At 48.8% G+C, this 26,813-nt stretch overlaps 2 protein-coding genes across 7 annotated transcripts in view; one reads left to right on the top strand and one right to left on the bottom strand.

The window, feature by feature from the left end:
• Positions 1–116: 116 nt before the first annotated feature.
• ANKRD54 (ankyrin repeat domain 54) lies at positions 117–23,955 on the bottom strand. Of its 5 annotated transcripts, none has more exons than XR_013523342.1 (9): positions 20,663–21,102; positions 10,720–10,767; positions 6,151–6,249; positions 5,301–5,372; positions 4,639–4,686; positions 4,440–4,564; positions 4,119–4,226; positions 2,549–3,498; positions 117–1,963 (listed from the first exon to the last, which is right to left on the bottom strand). XR_013523342.1 is itself a non-coding variant. In XM_078340713.1 (8 exons), exons 2-8 carry the CDS (start codon positions 10,738–10,740, stop codon positions 3,424–3,426), a joined length of 543 nt encoding a protein of 180 aa, XP_078196839.1. In that variant the 5' UTR covers positions 10,741–10,767; positions 23,785–23,955; the 3' UTR covers positions 2,042–3,423. The 5 variants fall into 5 exon arrangements, 3 of the variants coding, with proteins under 3 accessions (XP_078196839.1, XP_078196837.1, XP_002743806.1); XR_013523341.1 differs by lacking the exon at positions 117–1,963 and adding an exon at positions 2,042–2,249; XM_078340713.1 differs by lacking the exons at positions 117–1,963; positions 20,663–21,102 and adding an exon at positions 23,785–23,955 and having other exon boundaries at positions 2,042–3,498; positions 6,151–6,244.
• A 294-nt stretch (positions 23,956–24,249) lies between these two features.
• Positions 24,250–26,813, top strand: part of EIF3L (eukaryotic translation initiation factor 3 subunit L) — a 34,763-nt gene continuing 32,199 nt past the window's right edge. For both annotated transcript variants that reach the window (XR_013523306.1, XM_002743761.6), the window contains exons 1-2: positions 24,250–24,315; positions 24,847–24,895. Coding sequence is in view for 1 of the 2 variants with exons in the window: in XM_002743761.6 (XP_002743807.2) it covers positions 24,283–24,315; positions 24,847–24,895 (82 nt within the window). In the remaining variant the exon portion in view is untranslated. The remainder of the gene's footprint in view (positions 24,316–24,846; positions 24,896–26,813) is intronic.

Consider the following 26,813-nt stretch of genomic DNA (forward strand, 5'->3'; position numbering starts at 1 on the left):
GTGAAGTGGCTCAATCTTGGCTCACTGCAACTTCTGCCTCCTGGGTTCAAGCAATCCTCCTGCCTCAGGCTCCTGAGTAGCTGGGATTACAGGCGTGTGCCACCACATCTGGCTAATTTTTGTATTTTTGGTAGAGAAGGGGTTTCGCCATGTTGGCAGGCTGATCTCAAACTCCTGACCTCAGGTGATACACCCGCCTTGGCTTCCCAAAGTGCTGGGATTACAAGCATGTGCCATGGGCACCCGGCCCAATACTCCTACCATGAAAGAAACATGAGGTATAAAGCAAAGGATCTTAACCCAGAAGGCAAAATCAACAAATGCGAGTTTCTTCTTCCTGCCCTCTCCTAAGCCTTTCTCCTCACCTCCCCGACTCTTCAGTAATTCCCAGAGCAGCCAGCAACCATCAGAACTCACCCCCGCGAGGACAACCTCGGCTGAGCTCTCCACCCTGCCCCGGCCCAGTCCAGCCAGCTCAGGAACCACTTTGGTGTTTTCTGACTCACTCCAGTGTCTGGAGCCGACTGTATCTGGCTGGCTCTTCAGACACAATTGGGGTTATGGGAAATATCCTGGCTGGAAACAGGGTGAGGCAGATTGGCTGTCTACATGGCTGTCTGGTAAGTGTTTGATGACTGACCTATAAGCCACCTACAGTCAAGCCTTTGGTTCACTGTCTACGTGGCCAGGGAGTCAACCACAGACCCTTCACCTGCCGCAAGGGCCGGTTCTCCTGGCTCCATGGCTCCAGGGATGGAGGACACTGCAGGACACACAAGCCTTGCTTCCCAGCTGAGGACCGTGAGTCATCTCAGGGCAATGCTGGGATTTCACAGTCCCAGCATGCCCTAGCCCTCAGCTCTGCAAATACCAAGCAGCCTGCTTAGAGAACAGCGGGCTCAGGAGTGTCCCCGGTAGGCCCTTACCTATCTGCTCCCACAGCTCTGTAGCAAGAGTTGTAAACTTTTTTGAGTGTGGAGCCTGCTGAGAATGAGAATGAGCTGTGGACCCTTTTCCCAGAAACGCCTGTGCACGCTCTCCACACAAAACCTTGCATAATTTCAGGGACTCACACCACCCTAAGGGTTCCCTAATTGAACCCGTGGACCTGAGGTTGAGAAACCTTACCTAGATTCTTCCCCAGGTGATCAGCTCGGGTTAGAGAGGGGAGGCTGGCAAGCAGGACCCATGAGAAGGCCCCCTCCTGGAGTTTGAGGCCACGCTCTCCTGCCCTGCCTCTCCTCTGTCCTGGACTCCTCCCTGCTCAGCCCCACTCCTGGGGCCATGGCCATGGCCGGGGCTGTTTGGGCACAGCGGCAACCCTGGGGCCAGAGTGGGCAGGCTCACCTGGAGGGGATCAGAATAACATGGCAGGAAGTGAGGGAAAAGCCACCCAGGACTGCACCTCTGACCACCTATGTCACTGGGGTGCACTCCTCCCTTACCTCCCTCAGGCAGCAGCTTGAGTTCCATGGGTGCTCCCCACAGCTCCCTCTGCTGCCTCTCTTCAGGCTTGCAGCCACCACAACAGTTTCCTTGCCCAGCCTTGCCAACCTGGTGGGCACTGGGCTTCCATCTCACAGGGTCCTGGGGACAGGCCTATCCTCCATCTCGTACCCACAGACAGACCCTTTTTTCCTCCGGGCTTGGTTCTATGAGTTCAATGCAGATCTGAGCCATAGCAAGCTGGGGTTGGGGAACGCACTACTCTCAAAAGTAGCCAGGGATTCCTGGCTTGGTGAGAGGGAGAGTAGGGCAGAGCCAGGCGCGACATGGACTGATCACCTGGAGAAAGTCGCCATCAGAAGCCTCGGCCCAGGGCGGGGCCTGACAGTGCCTTCTCCTGGATTTCCCCTGAGCGGACCTCTGCCATGAGGGCATGCTTCCTTCTGCCTATCCATGGCCCACAGCAAAGGACTGGCGCTCCTGCAGCGGCGGGGTGGTTTCAGTTCTGCTGACAGAACTGAAAAACTCAAGGTGAGTTTTGGAGCTTCTCTACAGTATTAGTTTCTGACTGTTGCTGCAATAAATTACCACACACTTAGAGACTTAACCCAAATTTATTCCCTTAGATTTCTGGAGGCCAGAATTCTAATGTCAGCCTCACTGAGCCAGTCCAGGTGGAAGCAGGGCCGGCGCCTTCTAGGCCTCGGTGGGAGAATGCGTTTCCTGGCTCTGGAGGCAGCCTGCAATCCGTGGCTTGCACTGCCCTACTCAATTCCGGTCACCTGCTGTGCTCTTATATGGACCTGGGTGAGGACATCAAACCCTCCTGGACCAGCCGTGATAATCTTCCAGGCCAAAGATCCTTAACTTCTTTACATCTGCAAAGCCCCTTTGGCCACAGAAGGTAAGGCTGACAGGTTCCTGGGATTAGGACATGGGCACCTTGGGGAGCCACTACTGGCCTACCACAACTAGGCTGCAAAAGTGACCCTCCACCCTCCGGTGTAATAGTTTTGGTGTTTCAATGACTAGGAGGAAAAGGAATGGGATTTTTTGCTTTGGAGTCCCTTTTCACCTTGTATTTTTAAGGTTTAGGACTCACCAACCCTCCCCTTCCAACCAGAGAAACTCGCCATCGAGGTTGAGAAACCTTGTCTTGATTGCAGTTATCTCCTTGAAAGTCTGGTGACAGGCTGGGCGCAGTGGCTCATGCCTATAGTCCTAGAACTTTGAGAGGCTGGAGCAGGTGGATCACTTGAGGGCAGAAGTTCAAAATCAGGCTGGCTAACATGGTGAAACCTCATCTCTACTAAAAATACAAAAAATTATCCAGGTGTGGTGGACACCTATAATCCAGCTACTTGGGAGGCTGAGACAGGAGAATCACTTGAACCTGAGAGGTGGCAGCTACAGCGAGCTGAGATCGCAACATTACACTCCAGCCTGGGTGACAGAGCGAAACTGTCTCAAAAAAAAAAAAAAAAAAAGAAAAGGAAGTCTGGTGACGTGTCTAAGTGCTGGTGAGTGTCACAGGACCAGCTAAGGGGCCCACCGAGTTCCCGTGGCCAGAGGGTGCCTGCCTGTCCACACCTGCTGACTACAACAAGCTTGTAGCTGGGACGGAACACAAGGAAGAGTCTGAGGCCTGGAGGGTGCCATGAAGGCCATGGGCAAGTGAGGTCTGCTGGGACAGTGTAGGTCTGCAGAGCTGAAGTGTAGCTGCAGAGGCTGGTCTGGTGCTGCAGGAACTGGAAGAAGCTGGGAGCTGTGGTCCCTGTCTACAGAGATGCTGGAGACGGACTGGAGCAGCTCTGAGGCCATGGAGAGAGCATCTCTGCCCCACTGCATCTGCAGGTGAGGGCAAGGTCCTCACCAGACAAGTGCAGCTCCAAGTCCCAGATGTAGGCCTTTTTCTTGGTACTGAGAGAGCAGTGGGGCAGGGGTGGGCAGTGGCAGGAAGGCAGGGAGCCGCTCTTGCTACCTCTTCTCCATGCTCTGCATCTGCAGACTGAGGGAGGTGAAGCTGGCCAGGAGGTCAGTCACTTCATCCACCTGCAGGACAGAAGAAAGGCTCTGTTATGGGGGGGTGGGGAGTGCCAGGGCCCCTGGGTGTCTTCCGCAATACCACAGGCACAGAACACAGGCATGGTATCTCCTCCTGGGGCATGTGATGGCTTCTGACTATGCAATAGCTGACCAAGGTTAGTCCTTGGCACCGAGTGGCCTAGGGCTATCCTAGAGGACATAACACACATGCCTAGAGGGCATAACACATAAACACACACTAGCCACTGGCAGCTTCAAAGGAATGAATGGAGGCTTTGAAGCTGCAACCCCAAAAATCACAGCCTCTTTCCCCCACTTTTTTGAGACAGGGCCTTGCACTGTTTTTTGTTGTTATTTCTTTTTACAATTTTTGCCTTTTTCCGCATGTTCTAAGGGCCTTGCTCTGTTACTCAGGCTGGAGTTCAGTGGCAATCACAGCTCACTACAGCCTCGAACTCCTGACCTCCAGTGATCCTCCCATTTCAGACTCCCTGTAACAGTGTTGGGATTACAGGCAGGAGCCCCTGCGCCTGGCCCTAGCCTACAGTTTCTTTCTGATACGAGTGTCTGGTGGCATCGGAGCAGGGTGGACTGATCCTGGGTCTGGGCCTGTGGCTGCGGCTCACCTGTTCTTTGGTAGTGGTCATCTGGAGGTGGGTACACAGGTCGTCCAGCTGTTCTCGCTGCTCGTGCCGCCCTAGGCGGTTCAGGTACTCCCTCAGCATATGGATGATCTGGAACAAGAGGGTGAGCTGAGCTGCCTGGGCCCTTAGGGAGGCAGACAGGCTGATGCTGCTTCCAAGCAGCACAGTGGAGCAGGTGTCAACTGGGGTCAGTGGGAAATAACCCAGGAGCCCTGGGGCCAGAGGCAGGTGTGTCTGTGGTTAGGCCAGCATCTGTACAGTGCTGCCTCGGTGCCACGGGCTCCACACAGGAGGAGGACTCACCTGCTTCACCTCCAGCCGCACAGTCTCCAGGCACTGGGCATGGCCCTCCTGCAGGATGTTCAGCTTCGACTTGGCCAGGTGCAGGGATGTGCGGCCAGCTCGATCCAGGGCATCCACACGGGCCCCTGCAAGGCAGCAGCTGAGGTGAGCATTCTGGGGGTTAGGGGAGGGAGAGGACAGAGGGGAAGGAACCACATACCTCCGCGTAGCAGTGTGGTGATGACAGGGACGTGGTTGGTGCAGGCCGCTGAGGAAGAACAGAGACTTAAGAATCCAGGACTGGCCAGGTGTGGTGGCTCAAGCCTATAATCCTAGCACTTTGAGAGGCCAAGGTGGGTGGATCACCTGAGGTCAGGAGTTTAAGACCAGCCTAGCCAACATGGTGAAACCCCATCTTTATAAAAAAAAAAAAGAATTCAGAACCACCAGAGCCTGGCTCCATGTGTCCACTGGAGGGAGCAGGGCTGTCCCCCCAAGCTGCCTGTGCCAAGTTATGCCTACTGAGAAGGTATCGCCAAGGCAACAGCTGGGTAGGACTCGGCAGTCAAGTTCAACTCCCTCCCTGTACAGCAGAGGAAACTAGGGCCTGGAGATGGGATCTGCGTCACTGTGAGTCACAGTGCTGAGTGCTGCTGAGCTAACCTCGGTTGCTAAATTGGCTCTGCCAAGGTCACAGCCAACTGCTAAATGATTGGAAAACCCATGGAACACACGTTGGGGAGTGCAGCCCTGGGAGTGCAGGCTAGGATCTTCCCTGACACTCAGACATACTGCTGGGAGCATGCAGGGCCCCAAGCTCTTCTTCTAAAGAGCCTTTCTGTGCTGCATGTAAGTTGTCTTGGTGACTTCTGACATGCTTACCCAGGTGCAGTGGCGTGTTCCCCAGCCCATCTCGCTGGTTGGGATCAGCCCCGTGGTCCAGGAGCAGCTTCACTGGAAAAAGACAAACCCAAGAAGAGCTGTCCGAGGCTTCCATCGCCTGGACCCTGAACCCCTAACCTAGCTACAGAGGCCGGCTCAGAGTGGGAGACACTGAATGCAAGCACGGATTGCTATGTTACTTCATTCACGGACTCACTCATTCACTTAGCAGGGTTCATGTGCAAGTCCCTGAGGGCCAGGAACTGAGGATTTGGGGAGGGCCTCTTGGCCTATGCAGGTATAGGAATGAGATTTTAAGGGTTAAGTGATATTCTTCCAATAGCAGCTCTCCTGGTAAAGGCTCGCCAGGGCATAGTCTGCTTCTCCCACAGCCAAGCACCATGGTGGGAATGAAGTCAATAAAAGATGCTGAGCTCCATGGACAGCCTCTCTTGGACAGTTCACCCCAGGGGTGGGCTGTAGTACCATCAGGGTCTGCCAATACCCAGAGGGATGCAGAGGAAGGTATCTTGGGTCCCAGACATTATACAGGGAGGCCAGACTGAATGTTACACTATCTACAAAAACTAATTCAGGCTCACGCCTGTAATCCCAGCACTTTGGGAGGCCAAGGTGGGTGGATCACTTGAGGTCAGGAGTTCAAGACCGGCCTGGCCAACATGGAGAAATCCTGTCTCTACTAAAAAGACAAAAAATACAGTGCCAAGTCTTCCTTACATCCAGAACAACTGGGCATCCCAAGGCTGTGCAGACAGCAGCTCCTCCCCAAAGGCCTTTGCAGAGACACTACTTGCCCAGCCCCTCTCCCTCCTCCCTCTCCAGGACTCACCAATCTGGTCATTGCCATTGCAGGAGGCAAAGTGTAGAGCTGTGCGGCCCTTGTCATCAGCTGCACAGGGATCTGCACCGTCTTCCAGCAACTGCTGCACTGACACCACCAAGACGAAGCGAGGGAGGGGGAGAAAGCGGCAATGTTAGCTAAGCTGCAGACCCAAGGGGTGAAGAGGGAGGCTCAGAGGTGCCTCCAGACAAGACATCAACAGCACATAGGAAAGCAACCCTTCCTGGATGCTGGTCCCATGGGGAATGCCATGATAAGGGACTTATTCTTCTGAGGGCACAACTGAGGGCCATGGATTCTGGGTCCTCAAACTACACGCCTAGTGGTAGAACATTGTAGGAGGCTCTTGGCCCTCGGGAAAAGAAATTCTAGGGTCACAGTCTAGGCCTAGCATAGACTGTGGCCCCCTCCCTTGACCTCAGCTTGAATACACATCCATTCTGGCTGGTAACAGCTGCCCAAGCTATTGGCCTATGCTTTGCTCCTGACAGGCTGCCCTTTAAGGCAGACAGAGCACAGGTTCTGGAGCCACAGAGACTAAGTCCCAAGCTAAGCTAAGTAAAAAAGAAAGGAGGCTGGTGCTGTGCCCTGCCCACCCCCTACAGGCCCAAGCTGCTAGAGAGTGCCTCATAGTCACAGATCCTGGCTGAGGGCAACCTACATCCGACCCTACCACAGAGCACACGTGTACCCCAAGACCCAGGTGCCACAGTAGGTTCATAAGACCCTGAAACCTGGGCTCTAGCCCCATAGCGGCTTTGAGCACCTATATGTGGAACCCAGCATGGCTGCAGCTGCTTATAGACTGTGTCAGCCCTGATACCAAGAGGGATTCCCCTTGGTGAAGTCTCCCCATTGTGGGGAAACAAGAATAGAAGACACCAAGGATGTTAACGAACACTTTTACTGCCACAAACTTCTATAGCCTAGACTACTGAGGAGTCCACAGTTATTGCTGAGGTTCAATACAGCTGAGAAGTTACATGGATTCTATACCACTGCACCTACCTAGAAACAGTCACTACACTCTTCCCAACCATCACACTAAAAACCAACTGCAGATGAAAGTCATTCTCTATGAAAGACATCCTAGAAAGTTCAGAAGAAGGTATCATCCCACCAGATGCATAGACATCAACACAGGGACACAAGAAACATGAAAAAGGAAGTTAGGCATGGGGGTTAACGCCTGGTAATCACAGAGCTTTGGGCGGCTGAGATGGGCAGATCACCTGAGGTTGGGAGTTTGAGACCAGCTTGGGCAACATGGTGAAACCCTATCTCTACCAAAAATACAAAAATTTGGTGGGCGTAGTGGCATATGCCTGTAATCTCAGCTACTCAGGAAGCTGAGGCAGGAGAATCACCTGAACCAGGAGGTGGAGGTTGCAGTGAGCCGAGATCATATCATTGCACTCCAGCCAGGGCAACAGAGGGAGATTCTGTCTCAAAAAAACCGAATAAATAAAAAGTAAATGGACACCTCCAACTCTCACCTCAAAATAACTCTCTAGTAACAGACCTCATTAAAAAGGAAATCAACAAATTGCTAGAAAAGGAATTCAAAAATAATAATCCTAAGGAAACCCAGTAAGATATAAGAAAATACAGACACATGACAAAATCAGGAAAACAATTCAAGATAACAAGAAATTCCAGCCAGGCGTGGTGGCTCACACACATAATCCCAGTACTTTGGGAGGCCAAGGAGGGTGGATCACCTGAGATTAGGAGTTTTAGACCAGCCTGGCCGACATGGTGAAACACTGTCTCTACTAAAAGTACAAAACATTAGCCAAGCATGGTGGCAGGCACCTGTAATTCCAGCTGCTCAGGAGGCTGAGGCAGGAAAATCACTTGAATCCAGGAGGCGGAGGTTGGCTGGGCGCAGTGGCTCATGCCTGTAATCCCAGTACTTTGCGAGGCTGAGGCGGGTGGATCACTTGAGGCCAGGAGTTCGAGACCAGGCTGGCCAACATGGTGAAACCCCATCCCTATCAAAAAAGTACAAAAAATTAGCCAGACATGGTGGTGGGCGCCTGTAATCCCAACTGCTTGGGTAGCTGAGGCAGGAGAATCGCTTGAACCTAGGCGGCAGAGGTTGCAGTGAGCCAAGATCGCGCCACTGCTCTAGCCTAGGCAACAAAGTAAGACCCTGTCTAAAAAAAAAAAAAAAAAAAGCAAAAAACCAGAAATCCTATAGCTGAAGATGTTAATGAATGAAATAAAACATAAAATAGCTTCAACAGCAGACCTGATCAAGCAGAAAAACGAACCTCTGAACTTAAAGACAGGTCATTTGAAATTATATAGAGGAAAAAAATAAGAATGAGAAAGGAGTATATTGCCAACACCACAGGACAGTGGAAAGACTGACGTAGGAGTATAAAGGCCTGGATTTGGGTCCCAGTTCACTAACAAATGGGAATATCTGCCCTGCTAATTTCCAGAGCTCCTGTGATGAAAATAATGGATATGAAATTCCTCCTTTGAAAAGCAGGGATGCGCAATCAATATGAGGCATTATGTACTAATGTACATGTCCAGCTAAAATGGAGAAAATCGCTGCCAAATGCCATTTTAGAGCACACATTTTAGTCTCTTCCCCGCAGCAAGCCTCTGAAGGACTTGAGTCCTTTCAGTGAAGTCCAGACAGCTTGCTCTCCGGGAATCCAGCTGTCTCCTGAAGCTGAGTGGGCCCCTCCCTCTTCCATACCACTCAGTGCCCTGTTCATCCTGTTTCTCTAGTATTAACATCTTGTGCTATTTTCCAGTATTTGTTACCATACGTTGAGCACTGGCCACACATTAGGTACCTGACTGCTAAGCCCCTCAATGACCCAGCAATGTGTCAAATCCATTTTATAGACCAGGAGAATTAGGGCCAAAGAAATTAAAAAGGACCTAAGCTACATTCACCTAGATAACTGGAGGCAAAGCTGGAATATAAACCCATGTTTTTCTGGCTCCAAAATTTACATCTCTCCAACTAAATGTAACTTTACATTTTTGTGTTTTTGCTTTTTATTTTGCAAATAGCATCACATTACGTCCTTCCTCTCCAACTATACTGTACATTTTTGTTTGGAGATGGAGTCTCACTTTGTTGCCCAGGCTGGAGTGCAGTGGCATGATTTCAGCTCACTGCAGCCTCTATCTCCCCGGTTCGAGTGATTCTTCTGCCTCAACCTCCCGAGTAGCTGTGAAACAGACACATGCCACCATGCTCGGCTGATTTTTGTATTTTTAGTAGAGACAGGGCATCACCATGTTGGCCACGCTGGTCTGGACCTCCTGACCTCAACTGATCCTCCTGCCTCACTTAGCCTCCCAAAATGCTGGACTTACAGGTGTCAGCCACTGTGCGTGGACTATACTATACATTTCTTGTTTATCTTTATAACCTTGGTATCAAACATAGTGTCATGCAAGTAATATCTGTTTCACTAATGATGCAGACTGGCTAAATGAATAAAAATGGGAAGAAAAAGTTGATAAGAGTCTGGGCATGGTGGCTCACACCTGTAACCCCAGCACTTTGGGAGGCCAAGGCAGATGAATCACCTGAGGTCAGGAATTCAAGACCAGCCTGGACAACATGGTAAAACGCTATCTCTACTAAAAATATAACATTAGCCGAGTGTAGTGGTGGGTGCCTGTAATCCCAGCAACCCGGGAGACTGAGGTAGGATAATCACTTGAACCAGGGAGGCAGAGGTTGCAGTGAGCCAAGATCACAACACTGCACTCCAGCCTGGGTGACAGAGCCAGACCCTGTCTCAAAACAAAACAAAACACTGTGGTTATTACAGGTTAACACCTGTAATCCCAGTACTTTGGAAGGCTGAGGTGGGAAGACTGCTTGAGCTCAAGAATTTGAGACCAGCCTGGGCAACATGGTGAGACCCATAAAACAAATTTTAAAATTATAAATGAAGCCGGGCGTGGTGGCTCACACCTGTAATCCCAGAACTTTGGGAGGCTGAGGTGGGTGGATCACCTGAGGTCAGGAGTTTTGAGACCAGCCTGACCAACATGGTGAAACCCCGTCTCTCCTAAAAATACAAAAATTAGCTGGGTGTGGTGGCTCGTGACTGTAATCCCAGCTACTTGGGAGGCTGAGACAGGAGAATTGTTTGAACCCGGGGGTGGAGGTTGCAGTGAGCCAAGATGGCACCATGACCCTCTAGCTTGGGCAACAAGAGCAAAACTCTGTCTCAAAAAAAAAAAAAAAAAAAGTAAAATAAAATGAACTTTCTTGTAGTATAAATTGTCCTTGTTCCTTTGATACTAATGCTGCCCTGCTGACGAGTGAACCCTGGAGAAGAACAGAAAGCAGAGTGGTGTCATTCTAGGAGCCCCGCCCATGCAACTAAGCAAGCTGGGAACCACCAGACCTGTAACTGAGCAGCTGAAAGTGGCAGCTCCGTGTAGACGATCCTCTGGCAGCTAAAGGAGGTGAGCTGGCAGACTGCCTTCCCATGTGTTGATTATCTGGCCTTTTCTTCCCCAACCAGCCCATGGGTCTCTGTAGCTGGACCCACTGTACACACTCACCTGTTTCCACATCGTTGGCATTGGCTGAGTCCCTCAGTCTCTTCAGAGCTGTGAAGAGAGTAACAGATGTCAGTTTAAAAAAACAGCCATAGTTCAGGCATGGTGGCTTACGCCTGTAATCCCTGCACTTTGGGAGGCCAAGGCGGGTGGATCACCTAAGGACAGGAGTTCAAGACCAGCCTGGCTAACATGATGAAATCCCGTCTCTACTAAAAATACAAAAATCAGCCAGGCATGGTGGTGCGTGTCTATAATCCCAGACACTCAGGAGGTGGAGGTAGGAGAATTGCTTGAGCAGGAGAATCACTTGAACCCGAGAGGTGGAGGGTGCAGTGAGCTGAGACTGCACCACGGCACTCCAGCTTGGGCAACGAGCAAAACTCTGACTCAATAAATAAATAAATAAATAAGCAAGCCATCTAGCTGGGTGTGGTGGCATGCATCTATAATCCCAGCTACTTGGGAGGCCAAGGTAGGAGAATGGCTTCAACCTGGGAGGGGGAGGCTGCAGTGAGCTGAGATCACGCCATTGCACTCCAGCCTGGGTGACAGAGCGAGACTCTGTCTGGGGGTGGGGGAAAAAAGCCATGATGGCCAGGCATGGTGGCTCACACCTGTAATCCCAGCACTTTGGGAGCCTGAGGCAGGTGGATCACTTGAGGCCAGGAGTTTGAGACCAACCCAGCTAACATGGTTAAACTCCATCTCTACTAAAAATACAAAAATGGCTGGGTGTGGTGACTCATGCCTGTAATCCAATAACTTTGGGAAGCCGAGGTGGATGAATTGCCTGTTCTCTGGAGTTTGAAACCACCCTGGGCAACGTGGTGAAACCCCATCTATACTAAAATACAAAAAATTAGTTGGACACGGTGGTGCATGCCTATAGTCCCAGCTCCTCGGGAGGCTCAGGTGGGAGAATAACTTAAGCCCAGGAGGCAGAGGTTGCAGTGAGCCAACATTGTGTCACTGCACTCCAGCCTGAGTGAAACTTTTTCTCAAAAAATAAAAAAATAGGCCAGTTGTGGTGGCTCATACCTGTAATCCCAACACTGGGAGGCCAAGGCAGGCAGATCATGAGGTCAGGAGTTTCAGACTAGCCTGGCCAATATACTGAAACCTCATCTTTACTAAAAATATAATAAGTAGCCAGGCATGATGGCGCATGCCTGTTATCCCAGCTACTCAGGAGGCTATGACAGGAGAATCGCTTGAACCTGGGAGGCAGAGGTTGTAATGAGCCGAGATTGTACCACTGTATCTAGCCTGGGCAACAGAGCAAGACTGTCTCAAAAAATAATAAAAATAAAAATATAAATAAATAAAATACAAACACAAAAATTAGCTCGGTGTAGTGGTACGTGCCTATAATCCCAGCTACTTGGGAGGCTGAGACACAAGAATCACTTGAGCCCAGGAGCTGAAATCACACCATGGCACTCCAGCCTGGGCAATAGAGCAACACTCCATCGAAAGAAAGAAACGAAAGAAAAAAAGAAAAGACAGAAAGAAAGAGGAGGAAGGAGGGAGGGAGGGAGGGAGGGAGGGAAGGAAAGAAAGGACATTTCTCCATTTAAATCAACCTAACATGGTGAAAACCCATCTCTACTAAAAATATAAAAACTAGCCAGATGTGGTGGGGCACACCTGTAATCCCAGCTACTTGAGAGGCTGAGTCAATGAAAGGCTTGAACCCAAGAGACAGAGGTTGCAGTGAGCCGAGATGGCACCACCTGCACTGCAGCCTGGGTAGTAGAGCAAAGACTTAAAAAAAAAGGCCAGTGCATTGGCTCATGCCTGTAATCCCAACCAATACTTTGGGAGGCCAAGGCAGGCAGATTACAAGGTCATGAGTTCAAGACCAGCCTGGCCAACATGATGAAAACCCTGTCTCTACTAAAAATACAAAAATTAATTGGGCATGGTGGTATGTGTCTGTAATCCCAGCTACTCAGGAGGCTGAGGCAGGAGAATCACTTGAACCTGGGAGGTGGAAGTTGCAGTGAGTCAAGATAAGGCCACTGCACTCCAGTCTGGGTGACAGAGCAAGACACCGACTAAAAAAAAAAAAAAGGACACTGCCCTGGGAACAAGGACAAACTTGAAATGAGGCACAGCTAGTACAAAGGCCACATGCTCCTGTAAATCCTCCAAGACTTTTGGAGCCAGATTTCCTCTCTGTCACTTGTAGTCACAGGGTGACCTTGAGCAAGCTAGTTAACCCCACTGGGCCGCAGGTCTATCATCTGCAAAGCAAGACTGAGTTGTTCTGCCAGCCCCAAGTTATTGCAAATGATTTACAAGGAAGCTCTTTGTCAGCTGGCTACACACAAAATCTTATCTTTTCCTTCAAAGCAAGTCATTCCCAAATGACTTGCCTAACTGAATTTGGTATTTCCTAAGCAGAAAGTTTTTCCGCCTCTGATGGCTAATGGAAAGCTATGCCTTTGTCATTGGAGATATGGTCAAAAATTGGGAGGGATCCAAAATGGCCGATTAGGAGCAGCTCAGGATTGCAGCTCCCAGTGAAAGTGGGGAAGAGTGTGTGGACGCTGCATTTCCAGAGGGATTTTTATTGCCCACAGACCGGGAGATTCCCAGGCAGAGGAGACCCATGGGTCGCCAGCGTGGCTGGTTTGGCTGGTGTGGCTGTTTGGTGGCAGGGCTGTTTTAGCGGTACCCTGGCGCGGCGGTTCTCTGTACAAAATACAAGGGTCCGGGTGCTGGTTTAGCTGGCGATTGGAGCTCCGGAAAGGCAGAGTCGCCCATTCATCTGATTAAAAATGGGACTGAAACAGGGAGCCAAGCCAGAAGATTCCTGGGTGAAAAAGTGCCATGAATCTCAGCACCGCTCTTTCAGCCAGTGCAGTGGGTCGCCACATGGGAAATCACACAGATCCCGGTGCCTTTTAAACAAACAAACAAAAAAACGCTCTGAGGCAGGGAGCCAAGTGATCAGGCTCGGCTGGTCCCACCCCCACAAAAAAACAACAATCAGAAACGCTCTTGATTGAGAGTTTCACAACAAGCACACCTGAACCCGGGATGGTCCAGCTCCGTTGGGGAGGGGCGTCCGCCATTACTGAGGCAGTCCGCCACTATGGAGGTAGTTTGCCATTGCTGAGGCAGCCCACCATTACAGAGAGAGTCCGCCATTATAGAGGTGGGCCGCCATTGCCGAGGCAGTTATAACTACACCTGTATAAACAGGACTGCAGGGAAGTTCACATGGCAGCTGGGCAGAGCCCATGGCAGCTCAGCAAAGCCTCCACAGGCAGACAGTGACTAGGCTGCCTCCTTGCTGGGCAGGGAAGCCCTGAAAAAAGGCAGCAGGACAACAGAAATTCATAAAGCCCTAACTCCCTGGGACAGAGCACCTGGGGAAAAAAAACAGGGGGGGTGGTTATGAGTTCTGCTACAACAGACCTAAAACGTACCTGCCCAGCAGCTTTGCATGAACAGTGGAGCTCACAGCTCAGCACTTGAGCTCCTATGAAGGACAGAATGTCTCCTCAAGAAGCTCCCTGACCCCCGTATATCCAAAGAGTCACCTCAAAAAGGAAAGCTCAGACTGGCATCTGGCGGGCATCATTCTGGGACAAAGATAGCAGAAGAAGAAACTGGCAGCAACCCTTACTGTTCTGCAGCTGCTGCAGGGGATCCCCAGGCAAGCAGGGCCTGGAGTGGAACTCAGCAGTCCTACAGCAGAGGGGCCAGACTGTTAGAAGGAAAACTAAGAAACAGAAAGAAATAACTTCATCATCATCAAACGGGACGTCCACTCAGCCAGCCAATCTGAAAGTCAACAACTACAAAGATGACAGGTGGATAAATCCACAAAGATGGGAAGAAACCAGCACAAAAAGAATGAAAACACCCGAAACCAGAATGCCTCTCCTCCTCCAAGGGATCACAACTCCTCAGCAGCAAGGGAACAAGGCTGGATGTGGAGAATGAATGTGATGAATTGACAGAATCAGGGTTCAGAAGGTGGGTAATCAGAAACTTCTGTGAGCTAAAAGAATATGTCCTAACCCAATGCAAAAAAACTAAGAACCTTGAAAAAAGATTTGATGAAATGCTAATGAGAACAGACAACTTAGGTAAGAATATAAGTGAATTGATGGAGCTGAAAAACACAACACGAGAACTTTGTGAAGCATACACAAGTTTCAACAGCCGAATTGACCAAGCAGAAGAAAGGATATCAGAGGTTGAAGATCAACTCAATGAAATAAAACAAGAAGGCAAGATTAGAGAAAAAAGGAATGAACAAAGTCTCCAAGAAATATGGGACTATGTGAAGAGACCTAATCGACATTTGATAGGTGTATCTGAATGTGACAGAGAGAATGAATCCAAGCTGGAAAATACTCTTCAGGATATTATCCAGGAAAACTTCCCCAACCTAGCAAGGCAGGCCAATCAATATTCAAGTCCAGGAAATATAGAGAACACCACAAAGATATACCTCAAGAAGAGCAACCCCAAGGCATGTAATCATCAGATTCACCAGGGTTGAAATGAAGGAGAAAATGCTAAGGGCAGCCAGAGAGAAGGTTGGGAAGCCCATCAGACTCACAGCAGATTTCTCAGCAGAAACCCTACAAGCCAGAAGAGAGTGGGGGCCAATATTCAACTTCCTTAAAGAAAAGAACTTTCAACCCAGAATTTCATATCCAGCCAAACTAAGCTTCATAAGTGAAGGAAAAATAAAATCCTTTGCGAAAAAGCAAGTACTCAGAGATATCATCACCACCAGGCCTGTTTTATGAGAGCTCCTGAAAGAGGCACTACACACAGAAAGGAAAAACCAGTACCAGCCACTCTAAAAACATACCAAAGGGTAAAGAGCATCAACACAATAAAAAAACTGCATCAACTAACGGGCAAAACAGCCAGCTAGCATCAAAATGGCAGGATCAAATTCACACATAACAATATTAACCCTAAATGTAAATGGGCCAAATGCTGGAATCAAAAGACACAGACTGGCAAAATTGGATAAAAAGCCAAAATCCATCGGTGTGCTGTATCCAGGAAACCCATCTCACATGCAAAGATACACAAAGGCTCAAAATAAAGGGATGGAGGAAGATTTACCAAACAAATGGGGGGGCGTGGAAAGCAGGAGTTGCAATCCTAGTCTCTGAAAAAATAGGCTTTAAACAAACAAAGATCAAAAGAGACATAGAAGGGCATTACATAATGGTAAAAGGATCAATGCAACAAGAGCTAACAATCCTAAATATATACCCGCCCAATACAGGAGCACGCAGATACATAAAGCAAGTTCTTAATGACCAACAAAGAGACTTAGACTCCCACACATTAATAGTGGGAGACTTTAACACCCCATTGTCAGTATTAGACAGATCAACGAGACAGAAAATTAACAAGGATATCCAGGACTTGAACTCAGACCTGGACCAAGCAAACCTAATAGACATTTATAGAACTCTCCACCCCAAATCCACAGAATATATATTCTTCTCAGCACCACATCACACCTACTCTAAAATTGACCACATAATTGGAAGTAAATCACTCCTCAGCAAATGCAAAAGAATGGAAATCATAACAAACAGTCTCTCAGACCACAGTGCAATGAAATTAGAACTCAGAATTCAGAAACTAACTCAGAACCACACAGCTTCATGGAAACTGAACAACTGGCTCTTGAACGTCAACTGGACAAACAATGAAATGAAGGCAGAAATAAAGATGTTCTTCGAAACCAATGAGAACGAAGACACGACATACCAGAATCTCTGGGACACATTGAAAGCAGTCTCTAGTAGAAAATAAATGCCCACATGAGAATCAAGGAGAGATCTAAAATCGACACCCTATCATCAAAATTGAAAGAACTAGAGGAGCAAGATCAAAAACACTTAAAATGTAGCAGAAGCCAAGAAATAACTAAGAGCAGAACTGAAGGAGCTAGAAACACAAAAAACCCTTCCAAAAAATCAATAAATCCAGGAGCTGGATTTTCGAAAAGATCAACAAAATAGATAGACCACTAGCCAGATTAATAAAAAAGGAAAGAAAATAATCAAATAGATGCAATAAAAAACAATAAAGGGGATATTATCCCAGACTCCACAGAAATTCAAACCATCATCAGAGACTATTACAAACAACTCTAGGCACATAAACTAGTAAACCTGGAAGCAATGGATAAATTCCTGGACACTTGCATCCTCCCCAGCCTAAATCAGGAGGAAGTCAAAACCCTGAATAGACCAATAATGAGGTCTGAAGTTGAGGCAGCAATTACGAGCCTACCACCCAAAAAAAGCCCAGGTCCGGATGGGTTCAGAGCCAAATTCTACCAGTCATAAAAAGAGGAGCTGGTACCATTCCTTCTGAAACTATTCTAAAGAATCCAGAAAGAGGGAATCCTTCCCAAATCATTTTATGAGACCAACATCATCCTGATACCAAAACCCGGCAGGGACTTAGCAAGAAAAGAAAACTTTAGGCCAATATCCACGATGAACATCGATGCAAAAATCTTCAATAAAATACTGGCAAGCCGATTGCAACAGCACATCAAAATGCTTATCCACCATGATCAAGTAGGATTCATCCCAGGGGTGCAAGGCTGGTTCAACATACTCAAGTCTATCAACATAATTCACCACATAAACAGAACTAAAAACAAAAACCACATGATTATCTCAATTGATGCAGAGAAGGCCTTTGACAAAATTCAACAGCCCTTTATGCTAAAAACCTCAATAAACTAGGTACTGATGGAACATATCTCAAAATAATAAAAGCTATTTATGACGAACCAACAGCCAATATCATACTGAATGGGCAAAAACTGGAAACATTCCTTTTGAAATCTGGCACTAGACAAGGATGCCCTCTCACCACTCCTATTCAACATAGTACTGGAAGTTCTAGCCAGAGCAATCAGGCAAGAAAAAGAAATAAATGGTATTCAAATAGGAAAGGAGGAAGTCAAATTGTCTCTATTTGCAGACGACATGATTGTATATCTAGAAGACCCCACCATCACAGCCCAAAATCTCCTGGAACTGATAATCAACTTCAGCAAAGTCTCAGGATACAAAATCAATGTGCAAAAATCACAAGCATTCCTATACACCAATAACAGATTTAAAGAGAGTCAAATCAAGAACGAACTGCCATTCATGATTGCTACAAAGAGACTAAAATACCTAGGAATATAACTAACAAAGAACGTAAAGGACTTCTTCAAGGAGAACTACAAACCACTGCTCAACGAAATAAGAGAGGACACAAACAGATGGAGAAACATTCCATGTTCATGGTTAGGAAGAATCAATATCGTAAAAATGGCCATACTGCCCAAAGTAATTTACAGATTCAATGCTATGCCCATCAAGCTACCAATGACCTTCTTCACAGAACTGGAAAAAACCACCTTAAACTTCATATGGAAGCAAAAGAGAGCCTGCATAGCCAAGTCAATTCTAAGCAAAAAGAACAAAGCAGGAGGCATCACACTACTGGACTTCAAACTATACTACAAGGCTACAGTAATCCAAACTGCATGGTACTGGTACCAAAACAGAGATATAGACCAATGGAACAGAACAGAGGCCTCGGAGGCAACACAACACATCTACAACCATCCAGTCTTTGATGAACCTGACAAAAACAAGCAATGGGGAAAGGATTTCCTGTTAAGTAAATGGTGTTGGGAAAACTGGCTAGCCATGTGCAGAAAGCAGAAACTGGACCCCTTCCTGACACCTTACACTTAAAATTAACTCTGGATGGATTAAAGACTTAAACATAAGACCTGGCACCATAAAAACCCTAGAAGGAAATCTAGGCAAAACCATTCAGGACATAGGCGTAGGCAAGGACTTCATGACCAAAACACCAAAAGCACTGGCAGCAAAAGCCAAAATAGACAAATGGGACCTAATCAAACTCGACAGCTTCTGCACGGCAAAAGAAACAGTCATTTGAGTGGATCGGCAACCAACAGAATGGGAAAAAAATTTTTGCAGTCTACCCATCTGACAAAGGGCTGATATCCAGAATCTACAAAGAACTAAAACAGATTTACAAGAAAAAAACAAACAAGCCCATTCAAAAGTGGGCAAAGGCTATGAACACACACTTTACAAAAGAAGACATACATGAGGTCAACAAACATATGAAAAAATGCTCATTATCCCTGGTTATTAGAGAAATGCAAATCAAAACTACATTGAGATACCATCTCACGCCAGTTAGAATGGCAATCATTAAAAAATCTGGAGACATGCCGGGCGCGGTGGCTCAAGCCTGTAATCCCAGCACTTTGGGAGGCCGAGGCGGGTGGATCACGAGGTCAAGAGATCGAGACCATCCTGGTCAACATGGTGAAACCCCGTCTCTACTAAAAATACAAAAAATTAGCTGGGCATGGTGGCGCACACCTGTAATCCCAGCTACTCAGGAGGCTGAGGCAGGAGCATTGCCTGAACCAGGAGGTTGCGGTGAGCCGAGATCATGCCATTGCACTCCAGCCTGGGTAACAAGAGTGAAACTCCGTCTCAAAAAAAAAAAAAAGAAAGAAATTCCATTTGACCCAGGAATCCCATTACTGGGTATATATCCAAAGGATTATAAATCATTGTACTATATGGACACATGCACAGGAATGTTCACTGCTGCACAGTTTACAACAGCAAAGACCGGGAACCAACCCAAATGCCCATCGATGACAGACTGGACAGGGAAAATGTGGCACATATACACCATGGAATATTATGCAGCCATCAAATATGATGAGTTCATGTCCTTTGTAGGAACATGGATGAACCTGGAAACCATCATTCTCAGCAAACTGACACAAGAACAGAAAATCACACACCGCATGTTCTCACTCATAGGCGGGTGTTGAACAATGAGAACACATGGACACAGGGAGGGGAGCACTACACACTGGGGTCTGTCTGAGGGAAACAGGGGAGGGACAGCGGGGGGTGGGGAGAGAGCATGGGGAGAAATGCCAGATATAGGTGAAGGGTAGGAAGGCAGCAAATCACACTGCCATGTGTGTACCTATGCAACAATCTTGCATGTTCTTTACATGCAAAAACCTAAAATGCAATTAAAAAAAAACAAACGAAAAACTGTGGTCAATGAACCTAAGAAACAACAACAAAACAACTAAAAATTTTTTAAAAATAAAAATAAATAAAAAGAAAATTAAGACTGAAAGGGGCTATAGGCCGAGCCCGGTGGTTCATGCCTGTAATCTCAGCACTTTGGGAAGCCGAGGTGGGTGGACCGTTTGAGGTCAGGAGTTCGACCGCATCATGACCAATAAAGGGAAACCCCATCTGTAATAAAATTACAAAATTAGCCGGGCATGGTGGCGCACACACCTGTAATTCCAACTACCCAGGAGGCTGAGGCAGGAAAATCGCTGGAACCCAGGAGGCAGAGGTTGCAGTGAGCCGAGAGGGCTCCACTTCACTCCAGCCTGGGTCACAGAGCAAGACTCTGTCTCACCAAAAGAAAAAAAAAAAGGAAAAAAGGAAAGGGGCTATCATTTGCCTAAGGTCTAAATGTGGTAAAGGAGTCCAATCTAAGTCCGTGCATTTAAACAAGCTGGTACGACTTGGTCTCCCCTCTCCCTGATAGCAAAAGTGTTCCCCAGTGCCTCATTTTATTATCTACCTATAAGCGGCCGGAGTCACGGAAAGTTTCCATTCAGAAATTACCCAGTGAGGGAAGTCTGCGGTGACTGGCTCAGAGCAGGAAGACTTTTTAAAAAACCACCCTGACCATCATTACTGAAAGGAGACTCAAGGGTCAGTGTGGCCCTCCCTGCAGACGTCGGGGGACCGCGGCTGTGGGTCGGTGCGACCACAGCGCGGCCTGCGGTCCTCCGAGGCCCCGCCCCTCGCCCGGGCTGCCTCGCCCAGCTCGCGCCGCTCACCGTGCGCCTCCTTGCCCGTGGGCCCGAGCCGGCGGTGGGGCCTGGCGGCGCGCCGCAGCCGGCCGGCGGGGATCTTGCAGCGCAGCTCGTCGCGCGGCTCCGCATCCTGCTGCCACAGGACGTGCAGGTAGCGCAGCGGCGACTGGGCCCCGCCGGACGCCCGGCCCGAGAGGCCCGAGCCGCCGCCCAGAGCAGACCCGAAGTCGGCGAAGGAGAAGAGGCCCTCAGCTCCCGTTAGCGGTTCCGGCGCCACCGCGCACTCGCCCTCCGAGCTCGAGTGGCCCGAGCGCGGCTCGTCATCCGCGTCCCCGGCGGCGGCTGCCATGGCAACGGCTCAGCACGGGTCTGGCCGCCGGAGCCTCGTTCCCGACCGACCAACGGACCTACTTCCCTCCGCCCTGAGTCGCGCTGTCAGCCAGCAGGCGGGCGGGCGGGCGGGCGGGCCTAGCGGGCCCGGCCTGCAACCTCGACATCCGAGCGGGGCGGGCTCAGGCCGAGCTTGAACGGCCGAACCAATGACGATCCTTCCAACTTAAACCCCTCCCAAAACCAATCGGAAAGGGAGGGCACAGTACCAGCAAGATATAGCGACAGGGCTTCCGGCAACGTGGCTGGCAGACGTGGTAACCAATCAAAAACTTGAAGTGCCCAACTAGCTCGCCGTACGTCGCTACCTGAGCCAATAAAACAGCAGCGTTTCAAGCCTTTTTTTTTTTTTTTTTTTTTTTTTTTTTTTGAGTCAGAGTCTCGCTGTGTCGACAGGCTGGAGTGCAGTGACGCGATCTCGCCTCACTGCAACCTCCTGCCTCAGCCTCCCGAGTAGCTGGGACTACAGAAGCGCGCCACCACGCCCAGCTAATTTTTGCATTTTCAGTAGAGACGTGGGTTTTACCATGTTGGCCGGGATGGTCTCGATCTGTTGACCTCGTGATCCGCCCCCCTCGGCTTCCCAAAATGCTGAGATTACAGGCATGAGCCACCGCGCCAGGCCTCATTTTTTTTTTTCCTCTCTCCATTTACCGGTATAATGAAAGAACGGAAAAAAAAAAAAGGAAAGAAAGAAAGAGTGGATGCTTTAGCCAATCAGATTAAGATGATTTGCAGGCACTCACAAAGGAAAATGAAGTAGCCACGCTATCCATGCAGATAGATACAGATGTAAATAATTAATGCAAAAAATAATCAACTTCCTACAAATGCATAATGTACCTGGGAAAAGGAAAATGTGTTCAAATTTGGAGATATCACTACAGTGAGAAATAGCTTCAAAAAGCAATGATTTCCTTTAGTCAAACTTCTTTAGGTAACCCCAAGGTAGATCACTGATTTACAAAGACTTATAATCCAAAGTGATTACATTAGAGCAAGAGTTTAGTTTGACAAGCAGTCACTGAGCCAGGTGACTGCCAGGTCCTGAACACAGGATCAGACTTGGTGCCCCTGAGATGCTCACAGTCCAATGGGAGAAGACCAGGAAACAAGTTAAGTGTTTCTCAAGCAACATTTCATGAGTGCAGCTTTTTGTCAAACTTCTCACAATCCTGCATCCCACAAACACTTCTATAAAGTAGGCAAGAAGGATCATCCCTATTTTATAGATGAGGAGTTGGAAGCAGAGACAAGAGACTCGTTGACGGTTGCCCAGCTCTCATGGGACTAGGTCTTGTGTCCAGGCAAAAGTTCCTTCCATGTATAAACCCTCCCATTCAATCCAGTTAAAATGTAATCTTTTGTCCAGGCAAAGATTAATTCTAAATTTGTATCACCTCTGGTGACAGCACAAGGAAAAAGCACAAAGCAAAAACGCAGCATAGGGAGTTGGGACGGAGCATTGCAATTCTAAATAGGATGTTTAATGATGGCATCAGAGTAGACACCTGAAGGTGCCATGCAGATGTCCGATAAGGAAGGGAATTGGAGTGGGGGCGCCACTGCATTCAATTCTACACTTGATGTGGTGGCTCACTCCTGTAAGCCCAGCACATTGGGAGGCCAAGGCGGGCAGATCACGAGGTCAGGAGTTCGAGACCAGCTTGACCAACATGGTGAAACCCCATCTCTACTAAAAATACAAAAATTAGCTGGGTGTGGTGGCATGTGCCTGTAATCCCAGCTACTCAGGAAGCTAAGGCAGGAGTATCGCTTGAACCCGGGAGGCGGAGGTTGCAGTGCGTCAGTGGAAAAAGCGAGGAGGGCTTTGTGACAAAGGGACCCAGAGAGCACGAGACATGTTCGACCTGGTCACACAGCAAATCAGTGGCGGAGTAGGGGCTGAAACTCGGATTTCCACTAGATGTTGTGTATGGGCAGATGGCTAAACTAAAGCCATTGACTCATACACTGGCTTTAATTGGTGTGTTTTATAAAGCCCATCTCTACCGTGAGATTTTCCCCGGGACTCGAACCTGGTGTACTTAAGAGCTGCCCGTGTCCCAGGCTTCGCGACACAGCTGGCTTCATCTTTGCCCGCTACAACTTTAAGTTCGGGAAGGGGAGCTCCTCTTCTCCATGCCCTCTTACTACATGGGACCAAATCTCAACATTTTTTTGGGGAGGCGGGGTGGGGGGGGGGGCGGGCATGGAGTCTTGCTCTGTCGCCCAGGCTGCAGTGCAGTGGCACGATCTCAGCGCATTGCAACCTCTGCCTCCTGGGGTTCCAGCGATTCTCCTGCTTCAGCCTCCTGGGTCGCTGGAATTACAGACGCACCCACCACTCCTGGCTAATTTTTGTATTTTTAGTAGAGACAGGGTTTACGCCATATTGGCCAGACTGGTCTCGAACTCCTGACCTCATGTGATCCGCCTGCCTTGGCCTCCCAAAGTGCAGGGATTACAGGTGTGAGCCACCGCGCCGGGCCAAATCTCAGCTTTCATTCCCAGTTCGTTTAGTCTTGTGAAGTCGTAATGTTTGAAGTATTTACTTGCTGCAGGCAAACCGCTTAAACAACTAAATCCATCAGGCCCCCGTATCCGAATCTCCATTCACCCGAGAAGTCGGCCCCGGGAAGCTGTCAGCCATCTTTTGTGTGGCATTCTTTCTGGGTCCTCTGACTTTGCCCGGCCTTTACGCCAAACTACTTTGGGTCCTTCTATCTGTATGTACACCAGTATTATAGATTCACCTTCTTTGAGAAGTCTCTATTTGAAGAAGAGGAAAATTCAGTAATCCTCGTACTTTTTTTTTTTTTTAAGACGAGTTTTCGCTTTTCTTGGCCAGGCTGGAGTGAAATGGCGCGATCTCGGCCTACTGCAGCCTCCGCCTCCCGGGTTCAAGCGATTCTCCTGCCTCAGCCTCCCGAGTACCTGGGATTACAAGCATGCGCCGCCTAATTTTGTAATTTTAGTAGAGATAGGGTTTCGCCACGTTGGTCAGGCTGGTCTCGAACTCCCGACTACAGGTGATCCGCCCGCCTCCGCCTTCCAGAGTGCTGGGATTACAGGCGTGAGCCACCGCACCCGGGTCCCCTTCACTCTCGATAAGGCTATCTCAGATTGCCAGCGGGCTCGGAAAGGCTTCCGGTTTCCCGGCAGGCCCGAGTGGGGCTGAACTTCCGGCCTCAGGACGCAGGCGTGGCTTGCTCATTTCTCTCTTTCCGGCAGTGCTCGTGAGCCCGGCAGCCATGTCTTATGCCGCTGATGATTACGAATCCGAGGTAAGGTGGTTGTAAGCGCGCGGTGGGGTCCACGACGGGGAGATCTGTAGGATCTCTTGATGTGGGTCCCGGTGCGAGGCAGCTTCTGAGCCGCGGCCAGCTCCGGCCCACCTCCCGCGCGAGCCTCAGGCTGCTCACACAGCTCCCGGCCCCTAGACAACCCTGACTCTGCCCGCCCACTTCACGTGTGCTCTGGTCCTTCCCCTTTCTAAGAGCAGGAGAGACGGAAGCTCGTTAGATGTTTCTGTGTTTCTGCACCTGAGTTTTTTTGGTGTGGGCTTGGTCTGGTCAAATCTCGCTGATTTCCACAGCCTCTTGTCCTTTGCTCCACCTCATTACACTCGTAATGTTGTACTTTGTCATTGTCCGTTTATTGTCGCTTTCCTCTTAGGCGTGTGAGTTTCTCAGAGGCAGGCACACTTTCTTACCGCCTTTGTCTCCTTAGCTCTCTGCTTGGCATCTAGACTGTACGATGAGCGTTTTGAATTCACGAGTTGGCGACTGTTTCTGACTGTGTCTCTTTCCTTCTAGGCGGCTTATGACCCCTATGCTTATCCGGGCGACTATGATATGCACACAGGTGAGACTGCGGGTTAGGCTGGTCCTACTCGTAGGGATCAGCTCCTTTTTGAATGTCTTAGAACCAGCTTTGACAGGTATCTGTAAAAATTGCTCTTTGATGGTCCAGGTGTGGAGTCAGTCATTAGCTCCCAGTGGGGAGGGTTGTATAAAGCCTAATAAACCAGGCTTTTTATCATAGGTCCACCTCAGTCTCGGAAAAGGAGGATTACTGGCCTTGGTTTTCTTTCGTAAACTGTTAGACAACGAAGAAAAGCTTTTTTATTTTATTTGAGATGGAATCGCTCTGTAGACTGGGCTAGAGTACAGTGGTGCAATTTCGGCTTGCTGCAACCTCCTCCTCCGGGTTCAGGCAATTCTCTTAGCCTTCTAAGTAGCTGGCGCTGCAGGCACACGTCATCAAGCCCGGCTAATTTTTTCAGTTTTTTTCTTTTTATTTTTAGTAGAGACAGGGTTAGGGCATGTTGTCCAGGCTAGTCTCAAACTCCTGACCTCAGGTGATCCTCCCGCCCCAGCCTCCCAGAGTGCTGGGATTACAAGTGTGAGCCACCAAGCCTGGCTGAAAGAAGAAAATCTTAATGTGAAAAATTTAAGTAATTCAAACCAAGCCGGAACAAAATCTATTTGGGAGATATCTGAGGTTTCCTGAAATGTTATAGTGACGTGACTTAGTACTCGGTGTCATCCATTGTTCTAAGTACTTTGTGGTAAGTATTCTGTTTAATCCTTACAACCTTCTACAAAGTATGTATGTTAATGTTGTCTCCTAAAGAAGAGAAAATAGCCGGGCACGGTGGCTCACGGCTGTAATCCCAGCACTTTGGGAGGCTGAGGCGGGTGGATCACGAGGTCAAGAGATCAAGACCATCCTGGTCAACATGCTGAAACCCTGTCTCTACTGAAAATACAAAAATTAGCTGGGCATGGTGGCTTGTGCCTGTAATCCCAGCTACTCAGGAGGCTGAGGCAGGAGAATTGCCTGAACCCAGGAGGCGGAGGTTGCGGTGAGCCGAGATCGCGCCATTGCACTCTAGCCTGGGTAACAAGAGCGAAACTCCGTCTCAAAAAAAAAAAAAAAAGAGAAAATATAGCAGAAAGGTTTAGTAGTAACTTGCCACAAGTCGTATATTTAGAAGGTGACAGTTACTCTTTCAATAAATACTGAGTACCTGTTATCACTTACCCTTCCCATAGTCTTGCCTCTTTTCCCTCCAATGCACACTCTTCTGGGCCTTGAGAGTACATCTGAGTACAAGACAGACAAGATTCCTGACTTGCTAGACTTGGGAGAAGGGGGCAAAACAGATAATAAGTGAAAAATAACTGTGGCTGGATATGTGGCTCACACCTATAATGCCAGCACTTTGTGAGGCTGGGAGGTGAGGCGGTTGGATTGCTTTTTAGGTCAGGGGTTCAAGATCAGCCTGGCCTACATGGTGAAACCTTGTCTCTACTAAAAATACAAAAATTAGCTGGGCGTGATGGCACACACCTGTAAACCCACCTACTCAGGAGTCTGAGGCAGGAGAATTGCTTGAGCCCAGGAGACGGAGGTTGCAGTGAACCAGAATTGTGCCACTGTACTCCAGCCTGGCCAACAGAGTGAGACTCTGTCTCAAAAATAAAAATAAAAAATAACTTTAGGCTGGCTGGACTCTGTCTCAAAAATAAAAATAAAAAATAACTTTAGGGGCCAGGCACAGTGGCTCAAGCCTGTAATCCCAGCACTTTGGGAGGCCAAGGCGGGTGGATCATGAGGTCAAGCGATCGAGACCATCCTGATCAACATGGTGAAACCCCGTCTTTACTAAAAATACAAAAATTTAGCTGGGCATGGTTGCGCGTGCCTGTAATCCCAGCTACTTAGGAGGCTGAGGCAGGAGAATTGCCTGAACCCAGGAAGCAGAGGTTGCGGTGAG

Source organism: Callithrix jacchus, chromosome 1, assembly GCF_049354715.1.
Source record: "Callithrix jacchus isolate 240 chromosome 1, calJac240_pri, whole genome shotgun sequence".
Lineage (NCBI taxonomy): Eukaryota > Metazoa > Chordata > Mammalia > Primates > Cebidae > Callithrix > Callithrix jacchus.